The sequence below is a fragment of the Saimiri boliviensis genome, chromosome 6 (assembly GCF_048565385.1).
Source record: "Saimiri boliviensis isolate mSaiBol1 chromosome 6, mSaiBol1.pri, whole genome shotgun sequence".
Classification (NCBI taxonomy): Eukaryota; Metazoa; Chordata; class Mammalia; order Primates; family Cebidae; genus Saimiri; species Saimiri boliviensis.
This window is the reverse complement of record NC_133454.1, coordinates 42,565,817-42,579,150: the sequence shown is the minus strand read 5'-3', so window position 1 is coordinate 42,579,150 and position 13,334 is coordinate 42,565,817. Positions and strand designations below refer to the sequence as shown.

At 33.5% G+C, this 13,334-nt stretch overlaps 1 protein-coding gene across 2 annotated transcripts in view; it reads left to right on the top strand.

The window, feature by feature from the left end:
• The window catches only part of GUCY1A2 (guanylate cyclase 1 soluble subunit alpha 2), a 325,806-nt gene that overhangs the window by 219,653 nt on the left and 92,819 nt on the right, over positions 1–13,334 (top strand). For both annotated transcript variants that reach the window (XM_039471375.2, XM_074400512.1), the window contains exon 6: positions 1,749–1,892. In XM_039471375.2, the coding sequence (XP_039327309.1) occupies positions 1,749–1,892 (144 nt within the window). The remainder of the gene's footprint in view (positions 1–1,748; positions 1,893–13,334) is intronic.

Sequence of the window (13,334 nt, the reverse complement as noted above, 5' to 3'; positions counted from 1 at the left end):
TAATAGAATATTTTATAAGTCTTGGTATATTTATGCTGGAATCATCTCTATAAGTGATGCATATTTTTCCTATATGGATCTACATAGCACACAGATCTAGATGGCGCTCATAAAATGAATGATGAAAATAAGCAAACAGTTAAAATTACTTATTGTAATTATGGTTAACATGGTTAACTTATTCGTTTAGCAGATAGTCAATAAATATTAGATATTTATTAAATAGCTATGTTACAGACACTGTGCTAAGTTCTGTGAATACAGAGACAAAAAAAAAATAAATAAATAAAACCATGGTCCCATTTCTTAAAAGCTCACATCATAGCCAGGGATATGTCCTGATTTTATATAGACACATATTGATTATAGCCTGTGCTGAATGTTAAAGCAGAGAGATGTGGAAGTGCTGTTGAAACAGAATAAAGAAAGGATTAGTTCTTTGATAAATTATCTGATAGAAACTAATGGAAGGAACATGGAGCACATTACAGAAAAAGTGACATTGAAATTGTACATTTAGTACAATTTTTCATCACTTCAGCCTAATTAATAATATTAAAACTATTGAGGATTTTATTAGGTTGGTGTAAAAGTAATTGCACTTTTTGCCATTAGTACCACCATCTCTATCGTGGATAATTAGAGAACTTTTCTCTGAAATAATAGAACTTTATCTCATGTTCTGTGCTTTGGAAATTTGGGAGTTTTAACCTGCAGCAAATATTTAAAATATTTATTAACAGCAATGAGCATTCAGAATGGATGTTGACAATAGAAGAGGGTCTAGAAAGACCACTATAGTACCTGTTAATTATATGGTTATGGCTACGTCTCTGCACCTCAATTTTTTCATCTTTCAAATATCACTAATACTTGTTTCTTTTTTCTTTTTTTTTTGAGATGGAATTTTGCTCTGTTCCAGGCTGGAGTGCAGTGGTGTGATCTGGGCTCACTGCATCCTCCACCTCCTGGGTTCAAGTGATTCTCCTGCCTCAGCCTCCCAAGTAGCTGGGACTGCAAATGCACCCCCATGCCCAGCCAATTTCTGTATTTTTAGTAGAGATGGGGTTTCAGCATGTTGGCCAGGATGCTCTCGATGTCCTGACCTCATGATCTTCAGCCTCCCAAAGTGCTGGGATTACAGGCATGAGCTACCACACCTGGCCCAATACTTGTTTCTTTCATGCATAATATTTGGGAAGATAAAATGGGACAATGTACATAAAGTAGTTGACACATGGAGTATGAATATTTAAGAAACATTACACATTACAATTTTTAAGAGTAAGAAAGAACATACATGACCAAAAATTACGGATCTATCTAAAAGTGTGGAACAATTTTCTTCAGATGAAAAAATTGGGGAAAAAATACTTTCCAAAAGACTACTTGGAAATTGGAAGGATCATGAAGGAATGGCTCTGCAAAAGGCGATTATTTGGAAGTGATCTAGGCAAAATACTGACAGTTCTATTTTTGTGGGGGATAATTATTTTATATTACAGTTGTTCCTAATTTCAATGATCATCTCTGGTGATAATGTTAATGAACAGCCCTGGAGTGAGATGTCAGTATTTCACTGTGGCTGTTTGCAAACTCTGCTGTAATTATACACAGTTGTCTAATTGCTTAATTTATTGATGTTTTGTTGACATGTTTTTCAGCAACATTTGTGATTGCAGATATCTAATCATTTCTCTTCGGGCTCATTATCATATGTTTGCATTTTATTTGTCTGATTGCTACAGGTGGAAACAATAGGTGATGCCTACTGTGTTGCAGCAGGACTCCACAGAAAAAGCCTCTGCCATGCTAAACCCATTGCTCTGATGGCCTTGAAGATGATGGAACTTTCAGAAGAGGTGCTGACACCTGATGGAAGACCGATTCAGGTAACACTCCCAACAATCTGGTTTGAGTAGTAAGTGCACCATTAACTGGAGGAGGCAAGTAATTCCATTCCAAGGCCTACTTTTTATAATTTATAGATCTAGACAAGTTGGGTGCTTAAGGAGGACAAGGGATGACTAGAGATAACTATAAATCCAGGAAAAGAACAAATGGAATATGGTCCAAGATAGGAAAAGTTTTGTGGAAGGCAAATTACTTGTGGAGGAAAGAAAGAGCTAAAAGATTAGACCCAAGGGTTACTGCCAGTGACCAGGTCACCGAATTCAAGCAAGAATGATGGTGAGATTCAGAGTTTTAGAGGTAATCCAAGAAGTAAAACACAAAAAATGAAGAAAATGGAGGATCTACACAAATTCCTGTAAGTAGTATACAGGCTTTCCTTGTGAAACTTCAGACCTCAGGGTTCCTTCAGCAGTTTTTCTTGTGGCAGAGTTTGAAGGCTGCAGCCTAATAACTGTAAAAACTTTAAAACGGTGGAAAGTCCAGCTCATGATGTGTGGTACTCTTGGTTCTGACAGTCTTCTGCAATCTGAGGTTTATCTCTGGGAATGAATGAGGTCATCTATTGTATTTCTGCTAGAGCCCAGTGATGGATCCCTGAAGTGTCATTACTTTGAAACCAGAAATCTTATATTTGGGGAAGTAAACTTGAATTTAGGTCCACCCTTTTATATCAGCTCACCAGCTAAGAGTTAGGAAAACACATGGGAAAAAAATGGCCAAAAATGGGAGTACCGTTCTAGTTCTGGTATTATAGCAGATTGGAACCCTGAACAATCTGATTAAAATTATGATAATATTGGGTTAAAGATGTTAAAAAATATTTTTTAAAAAGCTATTAGGCACTTTGCTGAACTCATAGGCAAGAGAGACATGCCAATTATACTATGTGTGTAGATTAAAAAAAAAATCTAATTGGTGAATTTAACTGAAGAGCCCTGTTATTAGCAATGATAGAGGGAAACTAGGAAGTACTATTCCCCCTAGAAGATGCAAACTTCAATCCTATCTTCAAATAAACTCCGCAGATTTTATGTGTTTTAAAAAATAGGGTCCTAGTTTGTGGTTATATTTTTATTTTTTCTTGATAACCTGGAAGATTTAATTTTAATGTTTTAAATGATACATATTTATATATTTTATAATTTGTAAACTTTTGACCTGCTAGTTCACAAAAATATCCTTTCCTACTTAAGTCAAAATTTTCTAATGATAAATCTATAGTTTTATAGTATGGATTTTTACACTTGACCCACATGGAAGATAAAGGTTATTAAATCTGGTAATAATATAATACTAAAAAAAGTCACACACACATACACACAGACACACGAAAACAAAGTACTATGGGGAAGAACCGGGGGAAATTATAGATGAGGAAGACAGATCTGGAATGTTTTCAGACATCAAGCTTATCATACACAGGATTAAAATCACAATGTTTAATGTAACTATAAGAAATAAAAGAGAAGCTGAAAACTGTGAGAAGGGGACAAGATTTGGGAAAGAACCAGAGAAGTTCTAAGCAATCAAGGTAATACTTTAGAAAAGAAGAGAAAACAAAGTGGGTAAGTTTAAAAGCAAATTAGACATAGATGAAGCAATAATTTGTTCATTAAAAGAACTGAAGAAATTATCAATACTTAAGTTCAGATATTTAAAAATGGGGAAATATGAATAAGAGAAATTATGTAAATTAAATATGTAAAATATAAAATATGTGGGAGACAGGAAGGAGAGAGTGGAATGATGTAATATATATTCAACTGAGGTTCCAAATAGAGTGAATGCAAAAAAGATAATTATTTTCAGGAACTATTAAAAGATGTCAGTCAGTACCTAGACAGAGTAATTTAAAAGAATTCTGTGAAAGTTAAGCCATAGGAATCCAAAACTAAACCCATCTTAATGAGACTGCAGGGCATCGGAGAAAAAGAGTACTTGATAAATTATAAAAGTGACATTGTGAAGAGGACAAGTTATTCAATAAATGGTTGGGGGACTATTGGCTATTCATGAGGAAAACTAATTGAAATTGGTATTCTACTTTATGAATCTGCATATAAATCAGTTCTCGGTGGGAGGAGGTAAATGTAAAGATTCATATTATAAAACTTTAAATTTGTCATTAGAAAATTTTGACAAGTAGGGAAGGATTTTTTTGTGAACTCCAGGTCAAAAATTTGCAAATCATAAAATAAAAGTTTAGAACATTAAAATTAAAACCTTCCTGTTTAGTTAAGAATACTAAAAAATACAACCACAAACTAGGAGAATATTTTTTGTAGCACATGTAATCAGTAAGTATCTAGTTAACCTTGTCAGTAATCAAATTAATACAAATTTACAACACTATCGTCTAGCATTTCTGTTTAGTAGTTTGACACAACTTTGAAAGTCTGACTGTTGGTAAGGATCTGGAACAGCAGGAAATCTCACCCATAGCTAGTGGAAGTACAAGTGGTACAATTTAGTTGGCATTAGCTGGTAAAATTTAACTTTTGCATATCCTACAATCCAGCATTTCCTCTCCTAGGTGTTTACACACGTAGAAGGGAAGTACTTGGCGTGTATAGCAAAAGTCACACACAAGATTATTCACAGGAATAGTTTTTTTTTTTTTTTCTCATTTCAAGTTTTAATCAAAGCTTGTATACAAGATTACTTCATTCCTGCATCTTCTCAATTGTTTCTTCTTTGTATTTGCCCTTTTCCTTTCCTACTTGGCGAGACTTGGTTTTCCGTTCAAGGATCTTTTTGCGGCCTTTGTCCAGTTGTAGCCTAGTGATGACCACCTTGCTGGGGTGAATGCCTACGTGGACATTTGTGCCATTAGCCTTTTCCCGCTGCACCCGTTCAATGTAGATTACGTATTTTTTCCGGTAAACCTGGACTACTTTGCCAATCTGCTGATCTTTATAGTGTCCTTGTACCACCTGAACTTCATCATCCTTTCAGATGGGCATGGATCGCACGTTGTACTTCTGTCTCAGCTCTTTGGAAAGAGTGAAGGACATAATCTTCCTGCGGATGTGGGAAGGTGCACTGAAATGCCTTTTGTGATTCTTGCTTTGGTCGGAAGTCACAAAGGGATTGAACTTTATTTTGGCAGCTCCCGCTTAGGTGATGGCCGAAAAGGGACAGGAATAGTTTTAATAACAGTCTCTAACTGTAGCTAATTCAAATATCCATCAACAGTAGGATAAACTGTGATATATTTGTACCTTGGTATACCATATAGTTGGGAAAATGAATGATCTCAGCTACTGACATCAACATGGATGAATGTCAAAAACATAATCTTGAACAAAAGAATGAAGTCATTAGAGAATGCTACAGTATTAGTCCACTTAACTAAAGTTTAAAACTGGAAGAATTGAAAAAATTCTATTTAGAAATACCTGCATTGATGGAAAAAAGTGTTTAAAAAGGGAGGGAATGTGTAATACAAAATTCAGGCTGGTGCTTATCTCTGAGGGCAAGATGATGGGAAGGAAGAGTATACAATAGGGAAAATAAACATATAAATTTTTTTATTCTGTAATATGCACATAGATGTTTACATTTGACCATTTAAAAGTGGAAAGAGTTTTCTAACCACCTTACCAGTGATAAAAATGGGAAAATATGGAGCATTCAAAATAAAAATCTAGTTTAAGTTCCCTCAGGGCATAATTATTGAGTTATTCAAATACATGAATGGTACTCTACCACTGCCAGGAAAACAAACAAAAGGAATAGTGTCTCAGATCTGCTACACACTGCAAATATAGACATTTCAGACTGAACTAATCAGTTCTTAAATGTTCAGGCCTACCAGCTGGGCAGGCGTCTCATTTAGAGATTGTTTTGGATGTTGGATTTTCTTTTATGGAGGATATGTTTGTATTGAATTTAGCATTGTGGTAGCACAGTTAAATTACCAAAGAACAAAACCAGGGAATTGTGTTTTACAGTGTGTTCATCAGTGTTTTCATTTGTGTGATATAATAGTAGCTCTTCCTTACGAATCACATAGTCTTATTAAATCAGAAGAGGAAATGTCCACAAAGATTTAATAAGAATGCAGACAGAGAATTCAAAACAATAAACCCCACCTTAATAATTTTAACTTCATTACTAATTTATAGTATTTTCATGGTTTGGAATTATTTCTCAGCATATTAATTTGATTTTAAATTGCCTGCTAGCTTGGTGCTATGGGAACATTTCCAAACTTATTGAGAGAATCTTTTATTATAAAAATGCTGGGATGTTGTAGTAGAGTTGACGTGATAGCTGATTCTTTACCTCAAATTATGTAAGTTTTTAGGTGATTTAAATTATTAGTTATTAAAATTGTAATTGCACAAAACTCAATCCAGTTGAATTTTGAAAAATAAATTGATAATTTGTGTATGGTTTTATAACCTTTGAGACATGCTCTAACGATAACGATGGGAAATAGGAGTCAAAATTGTCATATACAATTGCTTGGAAGTGGTTGGTAATGACCTTGACTCACTAATTGTAAAACTGCCTGTATTTCCTTTTTTTAATTTTGAAAATAACCAGAGAAGGTAGTATTTTGTTTTTTTCAGTCTGTAAATACTCAAGCAAATTATTGTTCTATAAGTACTCTAATGAAACTTAGAGGCTACTTCTAGACTGTATCTATAAGGAAAATATAAAAATGGTCTATCTATACAATAAATTCTGAAAACTCAGTTCATGGTGACTTTAATTAGGACTGCTTTTGTAAAGAATTATTAGAATTTTTTCACACTTGATGAGTATGATATTTCTTCTGCTGGCTGAAAATATGGAAGAATCAGCATTATGACTATTTCTTTTTTGTTCCTCCCAAGGGAGAATCTGATTTTTCTTTTCTTTTTTCCCTCCTGAGACACAGGGTCTTGCTCTTTTGTCCAGGCTGGAGTCCAGTAGCATGATCACAGTTTACTACAGCCTCAACCTCCTGTGCTCAAGGGATCCTCATGACACAGTCTCTAAAGTAGCTGGGACCACAGACATATGGAATCACACATGACTGTTTAGAAACTGTTTTGTTTTTTTTTTTTTTTTGCTAGAGATGGGGGTCGCCCTATGTTGCCCAGGCTGGTCTTGAACTCCTGGCCTGAAGCAATCCTCCTGCCTCGGCCTCCTAAAATGTTGGGATTACAGGCATGAGCCACCATGCCAGGCCTGAATTTTTAAATATTAAACCATAGAGAACTGTAAAGTAAAATTAGATTTATATTCTTTCTCCCTTGTTTGCACTAGCTATATTGTGAATTCACTAGAAAAATGTATTACTTTGCACTGTTCTTTAATCTTGGGAACCTAATCTTATAAAGGCATTTTGAATAGTTTTTAGTGCTGACTGGCTAACTTATACTAATAATTTAACCACACTTTGATTAAAATAACCAGATATTTATTACTGCCTATCATTTATTCTTTCTTTTAAAAAAAGCTGTTGATAGGGAAAGGGAAGTTGGGTCAAGGATTAACTAGAGAATGTGCTTATGGCATATTAAAAAGACAAATAGCATTTTCACGATTTAAGGCTTTTGAAGAATATTGACTGTGTCCAAATGCCTTTTAATTCTGTACTTAGTTTAAAAACTATTTTCATTAAATTTTATCTCATAGGCATACAAATGCAAATTTTCTTCATTAGTTCAAAGAACAGTACATTTTATATAATGAAGCAAGTATGGAGACATTTTGAAATAGAGTTAAACAATGTGTAATCATGTTGTAATACTAATGTGTTTAGCAATCTCAATTGCAAATCAGGGAAATGCTATGAGTCTTTTTCTCACAGCATTTCCCTGATTTGCAATTGAGATTGCTAAACACATTAGTATTACTGACTGGTGCAAAAGTGGAAATATTAACATAGAATTTACATGTATTGTAATATATTAAATTATAGCTCCTTAAGCTTCAACTTTTAATGAGCTTACAGGACTTTTTGAGATTATGCAGTAATAATTCTCTAATTAATTTTTAATTTTTAAATAGTTGTTGCTATTTGCAAAGGAAACCTGATATTGTTATTTTAATATTTGAAGGGATTTGATTTTTGGAAATATTTCAATATTTAATTAAACCTGTCAGATTACAGCATGAGACAGTATTTAGAAAAATGAAAAACTAATTACAGTCAGTACTCCATAACCATGAGTTCTGCATCCTCCACTTCAGCTAACTGCAGGTCAAAAATGTAGGTAGGCCAATGATAGTTGCATCTGTATCAAATATGTATAGACTTTTTTTTTCTTGTCAGTATTTTCTAATATGGTATAACAACTACTTACTCATTATCTACAACACGTTACATATTATAAGTAAATGTACTTTAAAAGTACATATTAAAGTATGTAGGAGAATGTTCATAGGTTATATGCATATACAACACTACTTAATATAAGGGCTGAAAGTCTCTTATGTTACTTGTAATACCTAACAAAAAGTAAATACTACATAAATCATTGTAATACCGTATCATTTTGTTAGTATTTTTTAATTGTTGAATTGTTTGTTTGTATTTTTATTTCAATTTTTTAATGCCATATTTTCAATCCACACTTGGTTGAACATGCAGATGTGGAACCTGTGAATACAGAGTCTACCGTATTTGATAACCTAATTAATTTTCTAAGATTCTTTGATAATTATTTATTTACAAAACTCAAATTAGTATTTTTTAATCTCAGTGCATGTGTATTTATTTGAAATGTTCTATTTCTAGAGACTATATACATATAAGGAGGAAAATCTAAAGGGTCAGAAAAAACTACATAGGCATTATATAAAATTACTGTTATTGATCCCAGTTATCTTCACTTAACCATGTTTATCAATTAGGAGTATTTAAATTTGCTTTTAATCTCCTAGATAATGCATATAGTGGCAGTTTTCATAAGTCACTGTTGTGTTGTAGCAATAGTATAGAAAAATACTATATAATATTACTGGTGAAATTTATGACTAGATAGATATATTTTCCAGTAGATTCATCGGCATAGTAAATTTATTGGGAACTGTAAATTTGTTTATGTTTTAAAAAGTATTTAAAGTTTTAATATTTTTGAGTTTACCAGCAAAGTTGTGAGTCTCTTCTGTAGTTTGCTTTCTTTTAATAATCAACGCCTCATTCTATATACTCTTCTAAGATCTGTTTTCTAACCAGCTAATACTTCCATCAGTTGGTTGTAAAAATTATTTATGAAAGTCATCCACTTAATGCTTAAATGCTGATAATAGCAGCTTATAGTGTTTTACAGTTCCATTTATCTGACCAAATTTTTCATACTGTTTTTATGTATTTTCTTGAATCCATCATCACTAATGATTGTAAACACTTCTGGTAAGTCCGTCTGTAGAACTCCTGCAGTCTATTACATAATCTGCTCTTTCACCTATTTTTTAGTCCTACTACTTGTTTCCTGTGCAACTAATTACTATTTTTTTGTTTGAGTGCAGGAGATTGTATGTAAAATATCATAGAAATAATTGAAGACTTAGAATGATTTTTCAGGCAAATGTTAGTGTGCTTCTTGGAAGAGACTAGCGGCTCTAGCATTCAGGGATTAGGGAATCTAAAGCTGGGTTTTGGTCTCTGTGAGGACCTGTCTACTTCTGGTTTACCTCCATGTTTCGGTACTACCATTTTACCTGTGACCATGGTCCCATCTCAAAGTGGGGAGGGCTTTCTAAGGTCTTTCCCCTAGGAATTCTTAGACTCCAGCTTATGTTCCCTTAGCCCTGCCTGTGAAAAATCCTGCTCAGCTTCTCAACCTTTCCATTACCTTTTCTGGAGCCAGAAGATGCTCACAGATAAAAGCACCCCCAAGTTTACCGTTCACTTCTCAGGTTTATCTTCTGCCATATCTTGATACAATCATTTTTCATTACCGTGTTAGCTGACCAGCATAGGGTAATTCAAATTATATAACCTGTTATTTTATATGTATATACTAAGTTTCACAATAATTCTGTGCAGGAAGTATTGCTATTAATTCCAGGTTGTAAATAAGAAAAAAAACAGCTAACCAGAGCTCCTAATTAATATACTGTGTATACATTAATTAGAAGCATGCTAAATAAAATTTGTATTGTCATATTTTCCTATTTTCTTGAATAGTCCATTAAAGTTAGACTTTTCATGGCTATAATCTTCAAGAAATTTAAATGTGCATTATATGTCCTCTTTTAAAAACCGCAATGAGATACCATCTCACACCAGTTAGAATGGTGATCATTAAAAAGTCAGGAAACAACAGATGCAGGAGAGGATGTGGAGAATTAGAAAAGTTTTTACACTGTTGGTGGGAGTATAACTTAGTTCTACTATGTGGAAGACAATGTCGTAATTCCTCAAGGATCTAGAACTAGACATACCATTTGACCCAGCAATCCCATTACTGGCTATATACCCAAAGAATCGTCAATCATTTTACTATAAAAACACATGCACACATATATTTATTGTAGTACTATTCACAATAGCAAAAGACTTGGAACCAATCCAAATGATTGACTGGATAAAGAAGATGTGGCACATATACACCATGGAATACTATGCAGCTATAAAAAAGGATGAGTTCATGTCCTTTGCAGGGACATGGATAAAGCTGGAAACCATTATTCTTGGCAAACTAACACAGGAACAGAAAACCAAACACTGCATGTTCTCATTCATAAGTGGGAGTTGAACAATGAGAACACATGGACACAGGGAAGGAAGCATCACACACTGGGGCCTGTCGGGTGGGGTTTAGGGGAGAAATAGCATTAGGAGAAATACCTAATGTAGATGAGGGTTGATGGGTGCAGTAAACCACCATCACACGTGTATACCTATGTAACAAACCTGCACCTTCTGCACAGGTATCTCAGAAATTAAAATATAATTTTAAAAAATAAAGAAGGAAAAAGTGGAAGTAAGTTCTCTATTTTAAAGATATTCCATCCAAACATAAAGTAATTAATTTTTAAATTAGAAAGTAAAAGAGATTCTAGCTGCATGTGGAGGTGGTGGGACATGCCTGCAGTCCCAGATACTAGGGAGACTGAGGAGGGAAGATGGCTTTACTCCAGGAGTTTGATACCAGCCTAGGCTGGACAGCATACCAATACCTGTCTAAAAAAAAAAAAGAAAAGAAAAATTAAAATCAGTTATGTGGGAAAAACTGATATTTAAAACTGCAATCACTGGCCACGTTGAGTGGGGGAATCTATTAATCATGATGGTCTGTTTTTGTTTTCTGTGGTGTGTGTGTGTGTGTGTGTGTGTGTGTGTGTGTGTGTGTGTGTGTTTTCCCCTTGTTTATTGTTTGTTGTGGATTGTAATGCAGAAGCTACATATTTAAACATGTTATATTTACATTACTTCATAGGGTAGTCATTGAATTTAAAGATTAGGTGATATTCTATTTAATTATTTTTATTTATTGAGCACATGTATTTGTTGTAATCATAGGATTACCCTTCTGGCATGATGCTATAGTGCTCAACTTTAATAGACAAATCTATTTATTTATTGAGCACATTATTTGTTTTAATTATAGAATTATTCTTCTGGCATGATGCTACAGTGCTAAACTTAAATAGACTGAGCATCCTTAATGCCTTACAATTCCTCCATAAGATATGAGCATAATGATTTAAAACGATATTGCATCTGTGATATGTATGTCAATGAGACAGAATTCTGCTAGTTTATTTTAGTTTTTATCTGTAATCATGAAATATTCCAATTTTATATAATCAGAGAATTTTAATCATATTTTCAGACTATGAAATAGTTTATCAGGCATACATTTCTAAAAATGTTAGTGTTACTGAAAAGTTTTATTATGGTATTTGTCAAACAGATTTCCCAAGAAGTCCTTTTGTGAAGATAATTGCATATTTATGCTACCAAAAAAGTAGTAATAATAAGTTAGTGAAAGGAGAAATAAACCCAAGTGATGGAAAAATAAGCTAAACTGATTCACATGAAACTGTGCAGGCAAAGCACAAAAATTGCTTAGTTTGATTTTGTGCAGCATTCTTTTGACATTTACATTTTTGGAAGAGAAATATATTCTTTAGTGGAGACATGGTTTGAGTATTTTATAATGTTAGTCTGTTAAATATTATCACTATGAGGGTAAAGACTTCTAAATAAGTTTTAATCTGTTTCATGTGTTTTATCCTGCTTCGTCTCCAGTGTCCCACTAACACTACTGATAAAATGTCCACAGAAGAGGCTAAAAGTTATATTAGCAAAGGCACTCATTTTGATTTGATTTTTGTGTGGTGTGCTTTAGAAATGTGAAACTTCCAGGCAGCTAGGAAGCTCATGATTTTATCTATCTGAGGTTTGTGTAAAGAATAGGAATCTCCATCTGCAAAAAAATTTTTTCCCCTAAAGAGACAATAAGATGTGATTTTATCAACCCATTTAGTAGGATCCCCTTATCTTTAACATATGGTCCCTTTTTTTGGTGTTTTTGAACAGATTTTTCATCTTTTACTGGCACTGTGTCTCTTTTAAGGCTATATGCATATAGGCCAACATTAGCAGCATGACTTACAATATGAAAAATGACGTGAAAATGCAAGATACAATATGTAAGACACAATGTGCTATCTGCATGCTAACCACACTATTGATTTAGTTAGCTGTTACGTTTTTGACCCGTTATGGTTTTAAGATCTCATATCTAGTTCCAAATAAAAGTTTAAAAATTATTTCCTCTCTTTATTAGTTTTCTAAAATTACAAAAATAAAATGATCCCTGAAAACGAGTATTATAGTAGTTAAAATCACCTGTAATTCACCAACCAATTATAGCCGTATTTTACATTTTTATATATCTTTACAGTCTTTTTATATTAATATATTCAATACAAATGCATAGAAATAGAAGGTACAGACTTAAAAAGTAGATTCTTTTAAAAACGGAATAAGCTTCATTCAGCTTGGTGATGTCATGACACACAGTGCACCACAGATGTGCATGCAGCATAAATATGCAGAAAAAACATTGGTTAGCCCTCAGAAGCATCTTTCATTATTATTCATTCACTTTGGTTTTGTATTTTTATGCTCCTACAATTAAATTTTTGAGACACTGGAAGGTAACTCTTTAATCACCTGAGTTGCAAATGTGGTACTAACAGTTCAGTGTCACAAGTGCTTTTCATAGTATGTTAAGCTTTTTGTTGATGCCATGTCAGGCATATGGTAATTGTCTGGGTCACCACTATAATATTCCTTGTTTAGAATGTGGTTTCCTAGCAACTCTTGCCTTTACTAATGGCTGAATTGATTTCTGCACATTTGTCATGCTCTCTGATGCATCAGAAATTGTCACCTTGTGTGCAAATGTTATAAGACCAAATTTACATGTAGATTCAATTCTAAGAAATTATTTCGCCTTATC